Here is a 19,106-nt window from a genome sequence, read left to right as displayed (position 1 = left end):
GAAAGGAAGGCTTCCTGGAGGAGGAGGAGCAGAGGAAGCTGGCTGGGGGCGGGGTGGCTGGTGATGGGTCAGACCCCAAGATGTCATGGGGCAAAGCCAGATGACCCCGTGACCTGTAGGAAAATCTACCTGTTCAGTGACTTTGCCAGGTTGTTATGCACCATTTTGCACAGCCTGTTTCCAACCTTCACCCTCAGAGGGGCTCCCTGACGCCTCCCCTCTTCTTCTTCTTCTTCAAGACCGCTGGCCAGCCCATGGCCCATTATCCCGGCTTTGCACATGGTGAACTTGAGGGTGCCTATGTGTGTTAATGCTATGTATGTCTCTCCGGGGAAGAGGTATGCCTCCTACCTCTTCCCCAGAGAAAACTGCCGTTTCAGCTGTGCGCAGAGCACCAGTCAGCCGTGAGGACTGAGTAACTTAGCCTGGAAGCATGTGCAACAGCAGAGGGGCCGAGGAAATGCTCAGGGGTTAGGGGTTCAATGGGAAACGGACCCAGGCTCAGGGCACCTGCCTCAGCTAAGGATGCAGGAGCCTCTGCTGCCCCCTTGTGGCAGTACAGGGAATGGCAGGCTACAGCAGGGATAGATATGGAGGTGCCTTCCTGGGGGAGCCCAATTTGCACTACACCCACCCTGATCACCTTGCCTCTGAGACACCCCCCACCTTAAGCCTCATGGACATCCCCAGCTGCCCCCTAACTCACTGCTTTGATTGCTACAGTCCTTTGTGAGATACCCCATCTTTCCCTACTATCCATCTGCCTGCCGCTCTCCTGCCCTCTCCCCATCTTAGCCTAAATCCCGTCCTTGCTGGGTTCCAGGTGACCTCCGCATCCAGCACACTGTGATGGCCTCCGTGCACCTCAGCTACGGGGAGGACCTGCAGATAGACTGGGACGGCCGCGGGAGGCTGCTGGTGAAGGTAGGTGCCCTCCTGAGCACGGCCACGCTGCAGCCAGACCTTACAAAGTCCCCGTTGTGCTCTGGGGGGAGAGGTCAAGGGTGGGCGGGGAATTCCTTTCTCCCCCGGCCCTGCGCCCCCAGAGCGAGGAACAGGCCTCTCTGTGTATAAGAGGCTGGTGTTTGCTGTCTGGATGCCCCTTGTTCACCCCGGGAGTTCCCGGGTGCTGGGCTCTGGTACCCCAAGGGGTGTCCAGACTGGATGGGCTCATGCGGGGCTGGAGAAGCAGTTGATTTGCTGCCCAGGCTCCTGGCTGCAACCAGGTCTGGAATCAGGGGGTGTTCCCCGGGGCGGGGCGCCCACAGTGGGACTCACAGCCAAGACCCTGTGTCGTGTACCCACTGCCTGTGAAAGGTTGTCCTGGGAACTACCAACCCCCTCCCGTGGTCCCGGGGCCTCTGCAGCCTAGGGGCCACTTCCTCTGCTTTCTGTGGCCCTAGAGTCATGCTGGGAGGGGAAGCCATGTATTTCACAGGGCTTGTTTCCCTCTGGAAATTTCCCTAGAAGGTATTGTCACTGCCATTTCATAAACGAAGCAAGCAAGGCTCATGGGGGCTGGGAGACGCGCCCAGGACTGCGCACCCGATCAGCTCCCCGGGCAGCGTCGCCCCCAGTAGACCAGCGCTTCTCACTCTTAGGTCTTCAGATGCCTTTGAACTCTTCAGAATTATGGAGAACCCCGAGATCCTTTACGGAGGTTATAGCCATTGATACTTACCAGATTAGAAATTAAATCAGAGACATTTATTAATTCATTAAAAAATAACAATAGTAAAGCGACTACACATTGATATAAACGTTAAAAAATCTGTTTTCCGAAACAAAATTAGGTAGTGAGAATACCACTGTTTTATGTTTCTGCAAATTTCTTTAATGGCTGGCTTAATGGAAGACAGCTGGAGTCTCATCTGCTTCTGGGTTCAATCTTCTGCAATATTACATGTCAAGCAGACTCTGGAAAAGTCCACTGTGCACTTGTACAGATGAGAGGGGAAAAGCCAAGTAACGTTTTCGTGTGATTATGAAAATAGTTTTGGCCTCGTGGACCCTTTGAAAGGGTCTCAGGGATCACCCCCTGCCATGGGTCCCATGTCCACACTTTGAGAACCCCCGCCCTGAATACATTAGGATCCCTGGAGTGTCCCCTCCTGCTTCCAGAGGTTCCGTGTTCCATAAGCCCTCGGTATGATCCCGTGATGGGCGCCTGGGGTGTCCTCGATGACATCCTGGTGGTCTCCTTCCTCGTGATGTCATGTTCTTTCTTTCTCTTGTCTTTGAAGACCCTGAGAAAGTTCCAAATTAACGCCTTTTTTTTTCTTTTATAAAAAATAAAACTATGACCACACACTATAGAACATGAAGGTTTTTGGAGATCTTATCAACCCCTCAAGTACAGTTGGAAATAAAGATCCTATCTTTTCCGGAGCAGGAAAGTGACTCCCAGTCAGTTGGTTACAGAGTGAGAGCAGAACTTGGGTCTCCTGCACCCTGGTCTTCAAGGGTGGTGCCCCTGTCAGCCGTCCCACTTTCTCAGGCATCTCCCACCACACCGAGAGGGTGCTGTTGATCTGTCAGGTGCCCCTCCCCGCCTTCAGCAGGCACATATACCTTGGTCTTGTCTCGGGTGGCTGACCTCCCTGCCTCAGGTTTATCTGTCTCCTCTGAGGAGAGAAGGGGCACTTGTTTCTGTGGGAATGAGATGCAGGGTTATCTCTGGGGCTACGTTTGGTCAGTTTGGCTAAAGAGAAGAAGCCTTCCCTGGTCAAGACTCAGGACAGGGCAGACGACCCCGGGGCCTGGGGAATGCGCTATGTGTTTTGGCTGGAGGAGGAAAGGGGGCGTTTGTGGATGGGGTGGAGGGAACGTGTCCCCATGCTGACCCCAGGGTTTGTGGGGACCACCGAGCTGAAGACCCCTGCTGGAGGTTAGGACGGCAGGGAGCGGCAGGGCGGGGCCCCCACCCCCCGGGGGGCAGCAGCCAGATGAGGTGGGATGAGGGGCTGCCAGTGGCTCCCCGGCTGAGGCACGGGTCCCGAGGTCCAGGCCCTGCTGGCTGTGATGCAGGCGCAGCTCGGCATTAGGCCAAGCGGAGTAGAAGGGACTCGGACACTTTTCATCCTGTCAGAAGTGACACTGCTATTTCAGATAGCAGATAGCAAGTGCGTTCTCCAAGTCCCTGATCTCGGACAGTCGAGGCACTGCGGGCCGGGAGGAGGGCAGCCTGGCCTGGCTCCCACCAGCATGCGCACCCTCCTAACCCTTGCTGAGCCAACCTCTGAGACAAGCCCCTGGGACGGAAGGAGACAGGCTTAGAGAGTGGGGGAGGGTGGAGACGGCAGACCTGGCGGGTGTGCCCGAGGTGACCTGGGGAGCCTGAGGTGCTCAGGGCCTGAGAACTAGGAGGGAAGAGAGCGGACACTGAGACGGAGGTGAGGGGACAGACGTCTCCCCGGCTTCACTGCTTCGCCGGGGCTGGCCTTGGGTGTCGGCGTCCGGAGGGGAGCCTCGCTCACTCACGAATCCGTCCAGACACTGTTCAACCATCCACGCACCGAATTGGTGGCCGAGGTCCAACAGTGAAACAAAGCGGACCAGAATCCTGGCTTCGTTTAGTTTAAATTCTGATGGGGGGAGACGCACAGTAAGCAGACCAACAAGGAAATTGTGTCACGTGTTAGAAGGCGATAAATCCTGGCGAGGGAGAGAGAGGGAAAGCAAAGGAGGGGCAGGGAGTGCTGGGCGGGGAGGACTGACGTTCTCACTGCGAGGTCAGGGGAGGGCTGGTGCCTGAGGCGCCAACGCTTGCTGTTTGTCAAGCAAACGAGGAAACGCTACTCCATCCTCCTTCTTATTAATGATATTTACTTGGGTACAATTTATACGGGTTTGGAACCCGCACTAGCTTGTTCATCCTGCATCTTGTCAAGTCAGAGCTGGAAGGGGCTCCAGGAGATGACCTCACAAAGCCCGGCCCAGCAGGTATCAGAACACAGGGAGGTTCCGCAGCCACAGTTTAACCCTGGTAAATTGCAGAGCAAGTCAGGGCCCTGGGGTCCCAGCTTCTGCTCCAGTTTGAACCAGGACCCCCCTCAGTAGACACCAGCAGATGCCCCCGGCCATACCGTGTGAGAGACAGGCTCGACTCCCCAAAACGTTCCTGAATGTGCATCCCGGACTCAGAAGCAGGAGAACCAGCCACGTGCCGGTGGCCTGCATCCCCCGCTGCTCACCCTCGCAGGCTGCCCCCGGGTCCTCGCTGACCCCACCTCCTCTGATCATGATCACAACCCCCGGGGTCCTCTTGGCTCGGGGCCTTTTTTCCTCAGTGATGCTCAGTGGCCAAGTCAAAATCAAGAAGTTAGGAAGGGGGACGGTGGCTGAGTGTTTAAGAATCCGCCTGCCAGTGCAGGGGACACAGGTTCGAGCCCTGGTCCAGGAAGAATGAGAAGCCCGTGCACTGTAATGAAGAGTAGGCCCTGCTCGCCGCAACTAGGGAAAGCCTGTGCACCACAACGAAGACCCCATGCAGCCAAAAAAATAAATAAATAAAATAAATAAATTTATTTTAAAAAAACAAAAAGAAGTTAGGAAGGTGTTTTTCTTTGTCACCCAATGTACGTTCTAAGAAGAGTTGCACCATAACAGCTCAGCCTGCTTCGCCCATGTGTGTGGCAGAGATAAGTGTGCAAGAAAGGGGCGCTGGCTTTGCACTCCATGCCCCTGGGCATCTCCTCTGACAGGCAGGGTGATGGAGCTCCGCCCATCCACTGGTCGCAGCTCTGTGACCTCAGGCAAGTTGCTGTCCCTCTCTGTGTCCCTGTCTTTAAGTGACAGGATAATCTCTAAACCCTTTCCTGCAGGACAGGTCTCTGACTCAAAGGATTTAAGAGGGGGCACGGAGCTGCTGGTGAAGATACTGCAGTTCCCGTTTTATTTTCTTTTGCAGCCTAGGGCTTAGCTGTGGTTTATTAAATTCATATTTATTTTTCACCTGGGGATCGCTTTTGATGATGAAAACCATCTCATGAGACCAAGGAGGCTGTGGCTGCTTTGGCGGCTGCTCCAAGGTGGTCTGTCCCCCGCAGCTGTCCCCGGTCTACTCGGGGAGGACATGCGGCCTGTGCGGGAATTACAACGGCAACCAGGGGGACGACTTCCTGACGCCCGCGGGCCTGGTGGAGCCCCTGGTGGAGCACTTCGGAAACTCCTGGAAGCTGCGTGCGGACTGCGAGGACCTGCAGAAGCAGCCCAGCGACCCCTGCAGCCTCAACCCGCGCCTGAGTATGTGAGACCTGGACTGGGGGCCCCCGGAGCCCCGAGCTCCCTCGGGTTCCAGTGCATTCCATGGACGGTGCGCCCACCGTGGGGGGAGGGGCAGGCGCGCCCCCAGAACCCTGAGATTCCCCCGGGTTCCAGTGCATTCCGTGGACGGTGCGCCCACCCTTGGGGGGGAGCCAGGCATGCCCCCAGAACCCTGAGGTTCCCCCGGGTTCCAGTGCATTCCGTGGACGGTGCGCCCACCATGGGGGGGAGGGGCAGGCGCGCCCCCAGAACCCTGAGATTCCCCCGGGTTCCAGTGCATTCCGTGGACGGTGCGCCCACCGTGGGGGGGAGGCGCAGGCGCGCCCCCAGAACCCTGAGATTCCCCCGGGTTCCAGTGCATTCCGTGGATGGTGCGCCCACCGTTGGGGGAGGTGGGTCTTTGTTTTCACCATCAGCATTTGATGATCTTCATCTGGACCATTTATTCTTCAAAGTCTATTGAGCACCCTCCGTGGGCCACACCCTGGGAAAGAAAAGAGTAGCCCGTAGTTCTTCCCCTGGACGTTCTCGGTCTCTTGGAGCAGCAATTAAATTATCGTAAGATAGATGCACGGGGCTGGCCATGGGCAGATGCGTCTGCGGTAGCGTCCTCAGGCCTACATCGACTGCCCCCTCTTACCCTCTTACTCATCAGGGAACTCATCAGTTTCTCCCTAGGAAATGTGGTTGATTATGTATTTAAGCCATCAGGAAAGTATATTGGCTGCGGAAGAAAAATCGCCATGATTCCCAGACCTGAGAGAATTTGTTTTTACCGCTGCTGCAGCGAGGGAGGGGCGGGGACGGGGATTTCGAGCCGGAGCCGGTGACCCTGGGGTCCGCGCGCGCATCGCCTGCGGGCGCCTCAGACCACGCCGCTCCTCTCCCCACAGCCAAATTCGCGGACGAGTCCTGCGCCATCCTGACGTCGCCCAAGTTCAAGGCCTGCCACGGCGCCGTGGGCCCGCTGCCCTACCTGCAGAACTGCCGCTACGACGTGTGCTCCTGCACCAACGGCAGAGACTGCCTGTGCGACGCGGTGGCCAACTACGCGGCGGCCTGTGCCCGGAGCGGCGTGCACATCGGCTGGCGGGAGCCCAGCTTCTGCGGTGGGTGTCCTCCCCGCCCGCTGCCCTTCCAACGCCACGCCACCTAGCGGGATCCACTCGGATGCCCTGCGGCCTCCGCGCTGGTCCTGTTCAGAGCGCTGTCTGAACGGGCCCAGGGCATCCCCTCCCGTCTCCTCTCGATTCTCATCTCCCCGAAGGACGGGGCGATGGGGACGGACCTGTACCTGGAGGGCAAGTTGACCCCCTACCTGGGGGCCTAGAACCTTGGCGTCCCTGCCTGGTAGAGATTTCCTGTGGTCGCTGCCACCTAGCGTGGGATGCATGTAGGGCCGGGTTGAGGAGTCAGTGGGTCCCTGCATCCCTGGAGGATCTGATGAAGTGATGGGAGATGCAGGTACCAATCCTCTGCTTATAACTTCGGGCAAACCATCGGGGCAGTCCCCGCCCACATCTCCAGCACCGCGTGAAGTCATGTAAAGTAGAATGACATCCTCGTCCCCAGACGACGTGAGAGCCCCACGCTGCACTGGTAGATGCCGGCACCGGAGTTGGTGTCTGCCCCACACTCTGGTCCCTGGTTGGTTGGTACTGTCGCTCTGGGAACATTTGCCGAGTGCCCTGCGTGGTGAGGCTGTCGCAGTGCTTCAGGGCCTCGACCTTCCTTTTTGAGGCACAGATGGAAGCTGCCTCCCTACTAGGTGCCTGTCACAGTGAGCAAGAGAATTAGTAGAGTAAGGTCGGGGTAACCAAGGAAGGCTTTCTGGAGGCGGTGCACTTGACCGGGCTTTTAAAAGGCACTTTCTTGACAAAAATGTTGTTTCTGTTGGTGGTGGAATAATAGTTGGGATGCGTAGAAGTGAAGGCGTTCAAGGAGGATAAGGTCTAGTGGATACTCCGATTTATAGGGTGAAGTAGATGCGTTTGGAGACTAAAATGTCAGTGGTTCTGACAGAGCAGGAAAATAGGGACTACAAGAAACGGCAAAAGGTCTTAATATCATGTATTTGAAGAGAAGTTTAGGTTTAGGGGCTCTAGAAGTGTCACTATTTGGGGTCAAATGAGCCAAGTTATGATTCGAGTCTAAGCCACCTTATAAAAACAAGAAGCAGAGACAAAGTAAGGACGAAATGCAACAAGTGTTTAGATGTGTGAGGTTGTGCCCCTGTCCCTCTAGCCCTGGGGTGTCACGGGGTCACGGGCCAGCAGCTGGGAGAACTGAGGCTGGGACCTTTCTGGGTAACTTGCTTCGAGAGCTTTACTTCACCCTCCAAAAACCCTTATCAGCATTTGCTGTTCAGAAATTGGGGGCGTAATTTGGAGTAAGTGGCTTCTGTCTGTGACTGTGCTTTGGTGGTCCCCCAGTGTTAGAAATTAGGCATCGTCCCTGTGCTACAGCATCCGAGGGGGTTCCTAATTTAGGACAGTCTCCCAGCATGCTGAGGGCTTACCGAAATATTCTTTAAACTTCAGGAGCAGCTGTTCTTAACCTCCACCCAGAACAGAACAAGAGGGGGTGAGCTGACCCCGCAGCAGCGGGCGCTGAGCTTTGTTTAGAGTTTCCTGGCTCCTGAGGCAGGAAGTGTGGGTGGTGGGAAGGACCTGTCCCTGGAGACTTTTAAGGACAAGAGGAGTCTGTCTCTATGAGTTGAACCAGTGAAAACCAGCCAGGTGGTCACGGGTTGTCCCTCTGAGGCCTGAGGAAGGTAGGCGGGATGCCTGGGCTCCTACCTTCAACCTGCACCTCATGTTCCCTTCCTGAGAAATGAACAGACTCCCTAAACCACTAACTGCATCCCCAAGAAGAGGCCACACCCACTGGGGGACACTCCTGGAGCAAGGCCTGATTGCGTAGCTGCTTCGCAGGGTGCTGAGAGGAGAGTCCGGAGAAGCACAACACATGTTTTGTTTTTTGTTTTTTTTGTTTTTTTTGTGGTACGCGGGCCTCTCACTGTTGTGGCCTCTCCCGTTGCGGAGCACAGGCTCCGGACGCGCAGGCTCAGCGGCCATGGCTCACGGGCCCAGCCGCTCCACGGCATGTGGGATCTTCCCGGACCGGGGCACGAACCCGCGTCCCCTGCATCGGCAGGCAGACTCTCAACCACTGCGCCACCAGGGAAGCCCACAACACATGTTTTTCCTTGTAAACTGGTTATGCTTCCTTTGGAAAGACAAGACCACGGGCCTCTGGCAGGCAGGGACCAAGTCTTACTGTCTCTGCATCCCCCAGCCTAGCAGAGCCCCTGCCACGCCGTGGACACATAGTCAACATCTGTTAAACTGACGCACATTACCTCTGGGGAAGAAGGAGCAATTTAACACAGCTCCGGGCCAGCTCCCCAGAGAGAAAAGCCTTCCTGCTCCTCCTGGATGGGGGAGATTGCCCTTTTAGGTGTAGGCTCAATGGATTGAATGGAATTCCCATCTTTATGGCCCAACGCAGTCCCATCTTAATCTGCCTTTGCTCTAAATATTCATCCAATGACCCAGCCTCTCCGCTGGTTCAGAGAAAAGCCTGTGTCTAATATGGTTAAAACCCCTCCCCTCAAACACCACCCCCGGAGCAGTTGTAGGCAGGGAGGTTGCAGGGCTTGGCCGTTTCTGAGGTTCATGGCCAGGCTTTCCGTTTCCAGCCCCTGTGGAACACAGCCAGCGGGTTTCTGCTGTAGAAATGGCTCCTGACAGGGAGGGGAAGGTTCTAATGGTCCCGGGAGGAGTGTCCCCAGGGAGATTCTCATTTCTTGGACGACAGCTGATCAGCAACGAGAAAGTGTTGTGAAAGAGCCTAGGGCCTCCCCCAACACCCCCCACCCCCCAGTAAAGGATTCCATCATCAGGGTGCTCGCAAGAGGGCCGTGAGTGCAGAGCGGGCTGAGTGCTGGGTCCTCTTAGGAGGGGACCTTTGTCTGGAGCCTGTGGAGCTGGGACTGCATTTCCCGTTATCACGAGGGCAATAAAGCAGCAAACATCCACCCCCTGCCAGGCGGGGCTCTGCACTCACTTAACCTTCACAGCGACCCGGGTGGACGTTATTTTTATATTCCAGAGAGGACAGTGCTAACTAGAGGTGGCACTGGGACTTGAACCCAGGAATTGGGGATCCGGCGCCCACTCACTCCCTTAGCTGCTTTGCCGCGTTGCCGTGCTTCCTGTCAGCCTGTGTCTGTTGTGCCGTTTCTGTGTGGGAGGCCGGGGGGTGGGGTGAGGGCTGTGGGTAGGTGGACGCTGCCTGCGTTGCTGGGGCAGGTGTAAGGGTGTCCCTGCTCTCTGTGACCGTCACGTCCCCAAAGCCTGGTTCCTAGGGGACCATTTCCTTTCTAGAGCATAATGGTTAAGAGCGTGAGCTTTGGGGTCACAGAGAGCTGGGTTCAAATCCTGCCTCGGCCTCTACCTGGGAGGCGTGACCCTGATGAGTCACTAAGTTAAGTTTCAGGTTTCTTACCTCGGGGCGGGGGGGGGGGGGGGCGGGGTTGTGAGATCTAATGCACTGAGAGGCAGCCAAGGCATAAAACCCACGGTGAAGAGCAGGGTGTTCAGTGGGTGCTCAGTTAAGGGAGCTGTTATTGTTATTATCATCAGGGAAGAAATGCCCTTGCCCATCCCTGCCAGTCCTTTTTAATATCTACAGCCCTAAAATCCACCAGGATTTCTACTATGTCCCAGGCTTTGAGAATTCAGAGATGACCAAAGCATGGTCCCCCTGGTTAAGCAGAGGAGAAAACGTGTACGTCCGTGATTAGAACAGACGTTCGTGAAAATAAAAACACACATTTGCTCACAGTGGGAAGAGAAGGCAGTGACTGTACGGATATGACTGGGGATCCCAGCGGCAAGGGGTGGCACCCCCGGTCCTAGAACCACAGTCCTGGTCATCTTAATGCTTCCACTGAGGCTGTCCTTCCCCCGCCCTCTCTCCTCAGCGCTGAGCTGCCCACGAGGCCAGGTGTACCTGCAGTGTGGGACCCCCTGCAACCTCACCTGCCGCTCCCTCTCTTACCCGGATGAGGAATGCACTGAGGTCTGCCTGGAGGGCTGCTTCTGCCCCCTGGGGCTCTACCTGGATGAGACCGGGGCCTGTGTGCCCAAGGCCCAGTGCCCCTGTTACTACGACGGCGAGATCTTCCAGCCCGAAGACGTCTTCTCGGACCATCACACCATGTGGTAAGTCGAGCAGTGGGACTGGGGACCTCAGGAACGGCAGGGCAGGGAAACGTTCCTCCATGTCCTTCATTTCATGGATGGGTAAACTGGCGCCCAGGACAGGCAGTGCCTGTCCAGCATTGCACAGCAAGTCGGGAGCAAAGCTGAGATTTCACCCAGGTCTTCCGACTGCCTTGCTGTGCAGGGCACTGGAGCTCCAGGCTGGTGGCAGAAGTAAGTGATGAACAGTAAGCCAGCTGTCACGTGTGGAGCCCCATTTCTCTGCACTAGGTCTCAGCTTCCCTTTTCTAGAACAAAAGAGGGGAGCTCTCCTTGCCCCGCTCCCCTCAGCCTCCTGTCGGTGTTCTCAGGCGGAAGCACTCGAGCCAGGAGGAGACATACCGTAGCAGCATTGCCTCAAGGGTGCACCACCGTCCTGACTTGCTTTATGCTTTTCCCGAAAAACAGCTCCAGGTCACGCGTGCTTCCTGCTGTCCTTCACCCAGGCCCTTGGTCATGGTCAGTCAGCAGGGCTGTCACGGTCGCAGAAGAAATTTGTAACAACATTTATAAACGCCTCATTGGCACCAGTTCTGTCTCAGCGCTGGGCTAGAGATTGTAACCTAAAGATGAACCAGACACAGGATGGGCCCCAGAGAAGCTGACAATCTATGAGGGAAACCAGTTGAAATGTCCTGATTATGGAAAATTTCAGACATCAAACTGGAGAGAATAGTGTAAGGGGCCCTAATGCATCCAGCCCCAGCCTCCATAATTATCGCCACTTCGCCACTCTGATTTGATCGATCCCTTTCTCCCCTTTTTGGCTGGAATAATTTAAAGAACACCTCAGATATTATTTCATTTCATCTGAAAATACTTCAGTATGTATTTCCAACAGAGAAACACTTAAAAAAAATAAATCTAACCACAATACCATTATTAACCTAAACATTAACGGTCATTCCTTCGTAACATCTAATATTCAATCCATGTTCACTTTTTCCTGATTGTCCCCAAATGTCTTTTTACAATTGGTTTGTCCAAGTCAAGATCCAATCAGGGTCTGCACGTTGCATTTGGCATGAAGCTTTTTCTCATCACTCCATTGAGATTAATTTGCCATCCTTCCCAATCTCCTATATCCAAAGTGGGTTGTTGACACTTGTATTAAAACAGTTATGGTCATTGGGCCTGGATTTATGCAAAAATGTGTTAAATCTCCCCTCTAGACTGTGACCTCCTGAGGAGTAGAGACTGTATCTTAGGCCCTGATCCCTAGCAGCTAACCGTTCTGATACAAAGTAGGTACCATTCATGTTTACTGAGGTGAAATAACTATATGTGGTAGACTCGCCGTATCAGAACCATAAAAACCCCTGCTCGTTCAGAAAAGGGAAGGATCTCTTCCGTTTGGGAGGAATTGGGGAAGACTCAGTGCAGGAGGTAACTTTTGAGTTTGAGGAGGATTCTACTGGCAGAAGTGAGGTCGAGGGGCTTCCCTGGTGGCGCAGTGGTTGAGAGTCCGCCTACCGATGCGGGGGACGCGGGTTCGTGCCCCAGTCCGGGAAGATCCCACATGCCGCGGAGCGGCTGGGCCCGTGAGCCATGGTCGCTGAGCCTGCGCGTCTGGAGCCTGTGCTCCGCAACGGGAGAGGCCACAACGGTGAGAGGCCCGCGTACCGCAAAAAAAAAAAAAAGAAGTGAGGTGGAGGGTTTTAGGGGTGGAGCAGCGATCCGGGGACTAAAATGCACAAGGCATACTCATCAGTCACCAAGGTAAGTCCTCTGGGGGAACGTATGTGTGCGTGAGGGAAAGATAAGACTGGGGGGAAGCTGGGACCAGCATCAGGGGTCGGTCTGTGGAAGGTAAGGTGAGGACTGATGCTTGAGCAGTAGGCCGTGGGACCTCGGAGGGTTTGAGCAGAGAGGAAATAGGGTCAAAGTGTAGTTTTAGGGAGTAGGTTCTGGAAGCTGCATGAGTTATGAGGTCAGTTGTGGGAAGATGTTGACATAGTCTAGTCGGAAGGTAAGGCCCTGGGCCAAGTAATAGCAGCAAAGACGCAGGGGGTCAGGAGCTAGAGATGCCGGGAAGGTAAACAGACCAGTGGGATGTTTGGGAGGAGGGGGAGGTGTATTGAAGGTGGTCCCAGGGTTCTGAACTTGAATGCTTGGGAGAACAGCGAGACCAAGAACTGCAAGCGGGCTCTTTGTAGGTGGAGGGAAGATAATGAGTTCGGTTTTGGCCTCGATGACTTTGAGTGACCGAGAGGGCATCTTGGTGAATGAGTGGAACCGATGGCTGGAATTATGGGTTTGGAGCTTGAGTAAGAGATTGGGGCTGGAGGTACCAGTTATAGCCGTGAGAGTAGCTAGGCTTCTAAGAGGTGAGGACCAAAGATGTGAGAATGTTCAGAGGACCAGGGGAGGAGAAAGGGGATCCCATGAGAGAGGCCAAAGAAAATAGGCCAGCGGAAAGGGCAGAACCAGGAGGGGCCCATATCATGGACATGAAGGGAACAGGGGAGTTGTACCATCTTCTGTTGGCTTGGGCATTTGGCCTTAGCCCAGTGGTTGTTTTACCATAGTTGTCGAGCTATAATATTCAAGGTGTTTCTCTCTGGGGCCTTGAAACAACACTGTTAGGCAAGCAGGACTTGCTTTTTTAGTAAGGAATTGGAGGCTTAGAGAGATTATCACTTTCCCAAATCATCCAGCAAGTGGCTGGAACCCAGGGACCCTTGAACTCTTCACGTTACACGAAGAAGAGGCTGTTGAATATGGCGATCAGAAGGTCACAGTGGCCCCCTTGTTTCATAGTGTGGTGAGGAAAGAAGACAGAGGGTAGGGGGCTGGGGTGACTGAGGACAGCAATGCAGCTGGTATTGGTAAAAATAACCAATTTTAGCATATCGGAAGCAGAAGGAAGGTTGTGGGGGACAGCAGCTCCTGGGTGGGCAGAGGGCCAGGGGGTAGCCCTGGCTTCAGGCTCTTCTCAGGGTTTGGGCATCAGTGGCCTCTCCATGACCACCTCCTCTTCCCAGCCTCCCCTTCAGGCACCAGGGCTGAAAGCTATAGATCATCTGTTTCTCCACTTCATTTAGAAAATTGGATTTCAGGGAGAATGTGAGCCAGCGGGAACTCGGGACTTGTCTGTGGCTGTTTATTTTTATTCTTTTTAATTAATTAATTTATTTGGCTGTGTTAAGTCTCGGTGGCGGCACACGGGCTTCTCTCTAGCTGTGGCACGTGGTCTCCAGGGCGCGTGGGCTCAGAGTTGCGGCGAGCGGGCTTAGTTGCCCCGCAGCATGTGGGATCCCAGTTCCCTGACCAGGGATTGAACCTGTGTCCCCTGCATTGGAAGCCGGATTCTTAACCACTGGATCACCAGGGTTCTATTTTTATTTTTATTCTTCTGACAACACACTGAAGAATCAGCACAGCTGGGGCAGGTGTTCGTGATGCCCATGGAAAGGTGGTAGGAAGGTGCAAGCACACGTGACCTGGAGGTTTCTCCAGACCTTTCGTGTGGTACCCACACAGCCATCGCAGTGGAGTGCTCACTCCAGGGAGGCCAGCTGTGAGCCAGGAGTTGACTTGTAACCTACCTGCAAGGTTTTCTTTTTTTTTAAAGTAAAATTAAGCTTTTTGGTCATGTCCAAATGATAGATAGAACATGGCATTTGGGGGAAGAATCTTTTTAAGCCAGGTGTTAGTTAAAAACCAGAAGTGCAGAATCTGCATGGGCCCAGGGAGGGAAGGGCTGATTCCCTTGTGCATTCAACAGCTGCTGATTGAACAGCAGTCACGTTAAAAATGTTCAAAATCATTATAATCAGCGAAACGCAAAATGAAGCAATAAACATTACTGCGTATCTGTTTTACTGGGAAAATTTGAAATCTGAATAATGCCAAGTGTTGGCAGGACCATGGGACATGGGGCCCCTGACCTGCTCCTGGTGGACACAGACTTGTTCACATACTCCCAGGATTGTTTCAAAATCTCAATCTGATTATGTCACATTCCTGCTTGGAATCCTTCCAAACCTTCCCCTCAACAGGCCTTAGGATGAAGGTCAAATCCCTCCCACGGCCTCCCAGGCCCCATGGGATCTGACCTCTGCTACCTGTCCCCTCTCCAATGCACTGGCTTCCTTTGAATGCTGAAGGTGCTTTGCTCCCTTCAAACCCAAGTCCAGTTGTACCTGAGAGAGCCAGGGGCACAGTCTATGCGAATTGGACATCCACACCTGGTAGTCGCACCTGGGCATATGTAGAGGTCTTCATGTAGGGTACATGTATGAAGATGTCAATCACAGCCTTGTTTACGGTGGTGAGGAGTGAGGGACAATCTTCCATGGCTTCTACCCTCTTGGATCTTTTTATTTTCTATTTTTTGGCCACGCCACTAGGCATATGGGATCTTAGTTCCCTGACCAGAGATCGAACCTGCTCCCCCTGCAGTGGAAGCTCGGTGTCTTAACCACTGGACTGCCAGGGAAGTCCCTACCCTCTTGGATCTTATAGTCCAGTGGCAGAGAGAGTTGTTAACCAAATAATAACTCAAATGCATGTAAAGTTACAAGTGTGGTAGGAAGCAAAGTATGTGGTCTATGAAAGCTTGAAATGGGGGGGGGACAAAGGCGGTTGTGTGTGTGTGTGTGTGTGTGTGTGTGTGTGTGTGTGTAAGTAATGTCAGGTCAGAGGAAACAGTGTGTGCAGGAGCGTTTGCATTTGAGTGGGGCAGTGCACCTTCAGGATGAAAAGAAGGCCAGGGGGATGGATGGGGGACGGGTAGCAGGGCTCAGACCCTGTGGAACCTGGGAGGCCATGGGAGGGGTTTGACCTTCATCCTAAGGCCTGTTGAAGGGAAGCTATTGAAGGATTCCAAGCAGGAATGTGACATAATCAGATTTGGGTTTTGCAAAGATACTTGGGCTGCCACGAGGTATGTGTTTTGGAGGGAGGTGAGGAGAGATGCAGGACATCAGTCGGAAGGCTTCTGCACCATCCAGGTGATGGGGGTGGGGCTCAGCAGTGGAGATGGAGGTGGCTGTGGCTTCCAGCGATATTCAAGCCACCAAGCCCAGGGCCTGGGGATGCATAGGGTGTCGGGGGTGGGGAGAAGGCAGTGTCAGGGCTGAGCCCTGGGTTTCCGGTTTGTGAAACTAGATGGATGGTGGTTTCATTCGAAGAATCCAAGCCCCGGGGGAGAATTGGCTTTGGAGGGGGGACAGTGAGCTCAGTTTTGGGCACACTGAGCCACACAGGTGGTTATCACATAAGCATTTCAATACGTGGATCTTAAGTTCAACGGAGAGATCGGAGCTGCTGATGTGAATCTGTGAGTCCTCTCTGTAGTTGAGGCTGGACTTGCAAATGGCACACACAGTAGGAGGAGGAGAGAGGGGCTGGATGAGTCCTCAGGGGGGCGGAGCTACAGTGAGCCTGAGACGAGCAACCAGCAAAGTGGGAGGAAAACCAGGAGGGATGTTTTGTTTTCTTTTTGTAGAAGAGGATGGAGCAGGCAACAGGGATGACTAATGTGGAAGGAGGTAAAGTAAGAAAAGAAGTGAAAACAGTTGCATTGGGTCCAGTGGCATGGAGGTCACTGGTGGCCTCAGCAGCTGCGTTTCAGCCAGGTTATGGGATGGGAGCCCGGCCGGAGGGGGCAGAGCGCCCTGTGGGAGGTGGGGAATCCCTCTAAGTCAGGCTGTGACCTCCTCTCTGCAGCTACTGTGAGGATGGCTTCATGCACTGCTCCACGAGTGGAGCCCCGGGGAGCCTGCTGCCCGACTCGGTCCTCAGCAGCCCCCTGTCCCACCGCAGTGAGTACCACCCCCAACGGGCTCTCCTCTCCCTCTGCTCAGATGGTGTGGGTGAGGGACTGGCTGCATTCAGGCATGCGTTTGTGTGTGTGGCTTCCAGGCCTGGAGGTGCCTTTGCATGTACACATCCCAGTGGTTGAGGCAGGAGGAGTTGAATTTTGTGATGGGGAAAGACTGAACTGCCTGCAGGATGGACAGGGAGATCCCTCTTCTGCCCATGGCGACCGTAACCCAGGGAGCAGCTGTGGGTACAGTGGTCCTTCACGGCTTCATTTTACCGAGGGACACGGTGACCGGAACACCTCTTTAGAAAGCTTCTCTGGTGGATTTGAGACAGAGGAGTTTGGACTCGGTGCCCTCAGTTTGAAGGTCCTAATAGGTGCAGCGCTGTTCAAGGACAAGGCACAGGAGGGAGACCTGGTGGGACCATAGTCCACGTTTGTGGGTCAGAAGGACCCAACATCCTTGCTTAGAAAGGACCCTCCTGGTAGGGGGGAGCGAGATGCCCTTAGGCAGATAAATGGGCTATTTTCAGCCTCCAGCTTGACGTCTTCTCCCTACCTCTCACTTTCCTAAGGCCCCCTCTCTCCCAGTGACACAGCTCTGTGCCAGCGTTTGTTTTCCGGCTGGTCCTGGTGAAGTGTCCAAGAACAGGATGTCCGCATGGCTGGCTGAGGGCCCACCTCTGGGTCCTTGCTGTGTGCTCACCTGGTGGAAGGGGCAAGGGAACTCCGTGGGGTGTCCTCTAAGGAGACTAATCCCATTCCTGAGGGCTCCACCTTCATGACCCAATCACCTGCCCCAAACCTCACCTCTTAATAGCATCACCTTTGGGGGTTAGGATTTCCCCATGTGAATTTTGGGGGGGATACAAACATTCAGTCCATAGCAGACCTCAAGGTCACTCATCCCTCTGCCTCTTTCTTCTTCCTGCTGTCTCTCATTGTAACGTTTTTTTCCGACACTCCACCCCTCTCTGTTGCGTTCTGCCTCTCAGGTCTGATGCTTCTCTTGCCCAGAGTCTTCTAGCCTAGTGACAGGAAGGTTTTTTTTTTTTTTTTTTTTTTTCTCAAAGTCAGGAAACTCCTAGAATTCTGTGCTATTTGGAAAAGCCATTTAACCTCTTAGGGTTTCAGTTTCCCAACAAAAGTTTCCATATAAAAACAAGGCTGGGAATTCTGACTTTCTTGTCCATAAGAGCTACTACATGCTATATATGCATGTAAGATACAAATGCTATTCAGTGCATCAGGGTTTTTGAAACACAGGTGCTGTGTCAGTTAGTTACCTGCTGTCATCATTTACTCAGTCAACACAGTGATACCTACTAATTGCCAGGAGATAGAACAGTGAACAAAGCGACAAAACCCCCTGCCTGCACGGAGCCTGTGTTCTAGTGTGTGGGTGGGATGCGGGTGAGCAATCAACAAAGAAGGAAAATAAATGGCATTCAGATGGTGATGTCAGAGCGAGGAGAATGACAAAGCAGGGAGTGTAGGAGTGTCCAGGGTTGGAGTGTTACAGGTTGAAATAGAGCGGCTGGGATGGCCAGGGGCTGGACAGAGGATGCCACGTGAGCAGAGCCCCCTTTAAAGTTGTGATTGAATTAATTTTAGGAATTTAAAATTAAATGTGTTGGAGCAAAGGTTCCTTTTAAGCACCCACACCCAGGTCCCTTCAAGCCTGGCTCTGGACGTTTCTGCAGCGCGTCCTGATTCAGTGCAGCAGGCAACAGCGCAGGGTCAAAGGGGATGAGAACCGGGGGCCGTTAGAGGGATGCTGAGCTCGACAGAGGCGTCTTCAGTGTAGGAAGAGGTCAGAGCTCAGACGAGTAGATGAGGCTGCCGTTCCGGACCCAGCTGGAGGTCCAGCAGTGCCTTGTCCCGGGGCGTGGGCAGCCTGAGCCTCTGGGGTTGAGTGACTGCACGCAGGGGGCAAAGGACAGCGTAGACGGCAGATCCATTCACCCCTTCAATGATGGTCTCTTTGGTTTTCCTGACTCCAAGGCAAAAGAAGCCTGTCCTGCCAGCCCCCCATGGTCAAGCTGGTGTGTCCTGCTGACAGCCCGAGGGCCGAAGGGCTGGAGTGCGCCAAAACCTGCCAGAACTACGACCTGGAGTGCGTGAGCATGGGCTGCGTGTCCGGCTGCCTCTGCCCCCCGGGCATGGTAAGCCACCCGAGCCGCAGAGGGATGGAGGCCTGCCGGGTTCCCGCGGGCAGGGGGCAGCGAGGTGGGCTGCGGAGGCAGAGAGAGAAAGAAACAAGAGCTCCGCAAGGACGGCACTGGGGCTGCAGACGGGCTGCAGGCGGCGGCAGGGGTGAGTCCTCTGTGGCTGAGTCAGCCGCCAGAGGCAGGGAGAGAGCCGATGGGAGAGTTGGGATTGATCTTCCTCTTGGTGAGAGCTGACAGAAATACAAGAACTTGGCACAGCGGCGCCCTAGGGAGCGAGGCGAGGATTTCTGGAAAATTCTTAAAAGTGCCACTGGGCATTGCCACTAGAACTTCCCAAGGGCTGCGTGCCGTTGTGTGAAGACGAGGAGACACAAGCACGCACGCACACACACACACACATGCACACATGTTTGCATATGACTTGCGTTTATGTGTATAACTCTGTATCTCAGGAGAAGACACTGCCGTCAGCAAGCCGCGGGCCCACCAATCCCTTCCCCACACCGAGCCTTGCTTTCCTCATCTGTAGGGTGAGCCATGAGGTCGTGGTCAGCTCCTAACATTCTGTGTCTCTGGGGCTGAGGCTGCAAACCGTCACCCTCGGCCAGCCCTTCCTCGTGGTCCCCCCGCTGC

At 54.4% G+C, this 19,106-nt stretch overlaps 1 protein-coding gene across 1 annotated transcript in view; it reads left to right on the top strand.

The window, feature by feature from the left end:
• VWF (von Willebrand factor) overlaps positions 1-19,106 on the top strand; it is a 138,169-nt gene that overhangs the window by 49,227 nt on the left and 69,836 nt on the right. Inside the window, exons 13-18 of the mRNA XM_082665314.1 lie at positions 824-924; positions 5,049-5,244; positions 6,159-6,374; positions 10,253-10,493; positions 16,206-16,300; positions 18,307-18,467. Of these exons, the coding sequence (XP_082521440.1) occupies positions 824-924; positions 5,049-5,244; positions 6,159-6,374; positions 10,253-10,493; positions 16,206-16,300; positions 18,307-18,467 (1,010 nt within the window). The remainder of the gene's footprint in view (positions 1-823; positions 925-5,048; positions 5,245-6,158; positions 6,375-10,252; positions 10,494-16,205; positions 16,301-18,306; positions 18,468-19,106) is intronic.

Source organism: Grampus griseus, assembly GCF_964374135.1.
Source record: "Grampus griseus genome assembly, chromosome: 11".
Lineage (NCBI taxonomy): Eukaryota > Metazoa > Chordata > Mammalia > Artiodactyla > Delphinidae > Grampus > Grampus griseus.
The sequence above is the reverse complement of the archived record's forward strand: the minus strand, read 5'-3'. Positions and strand labels throughout refer to the sequence as shown.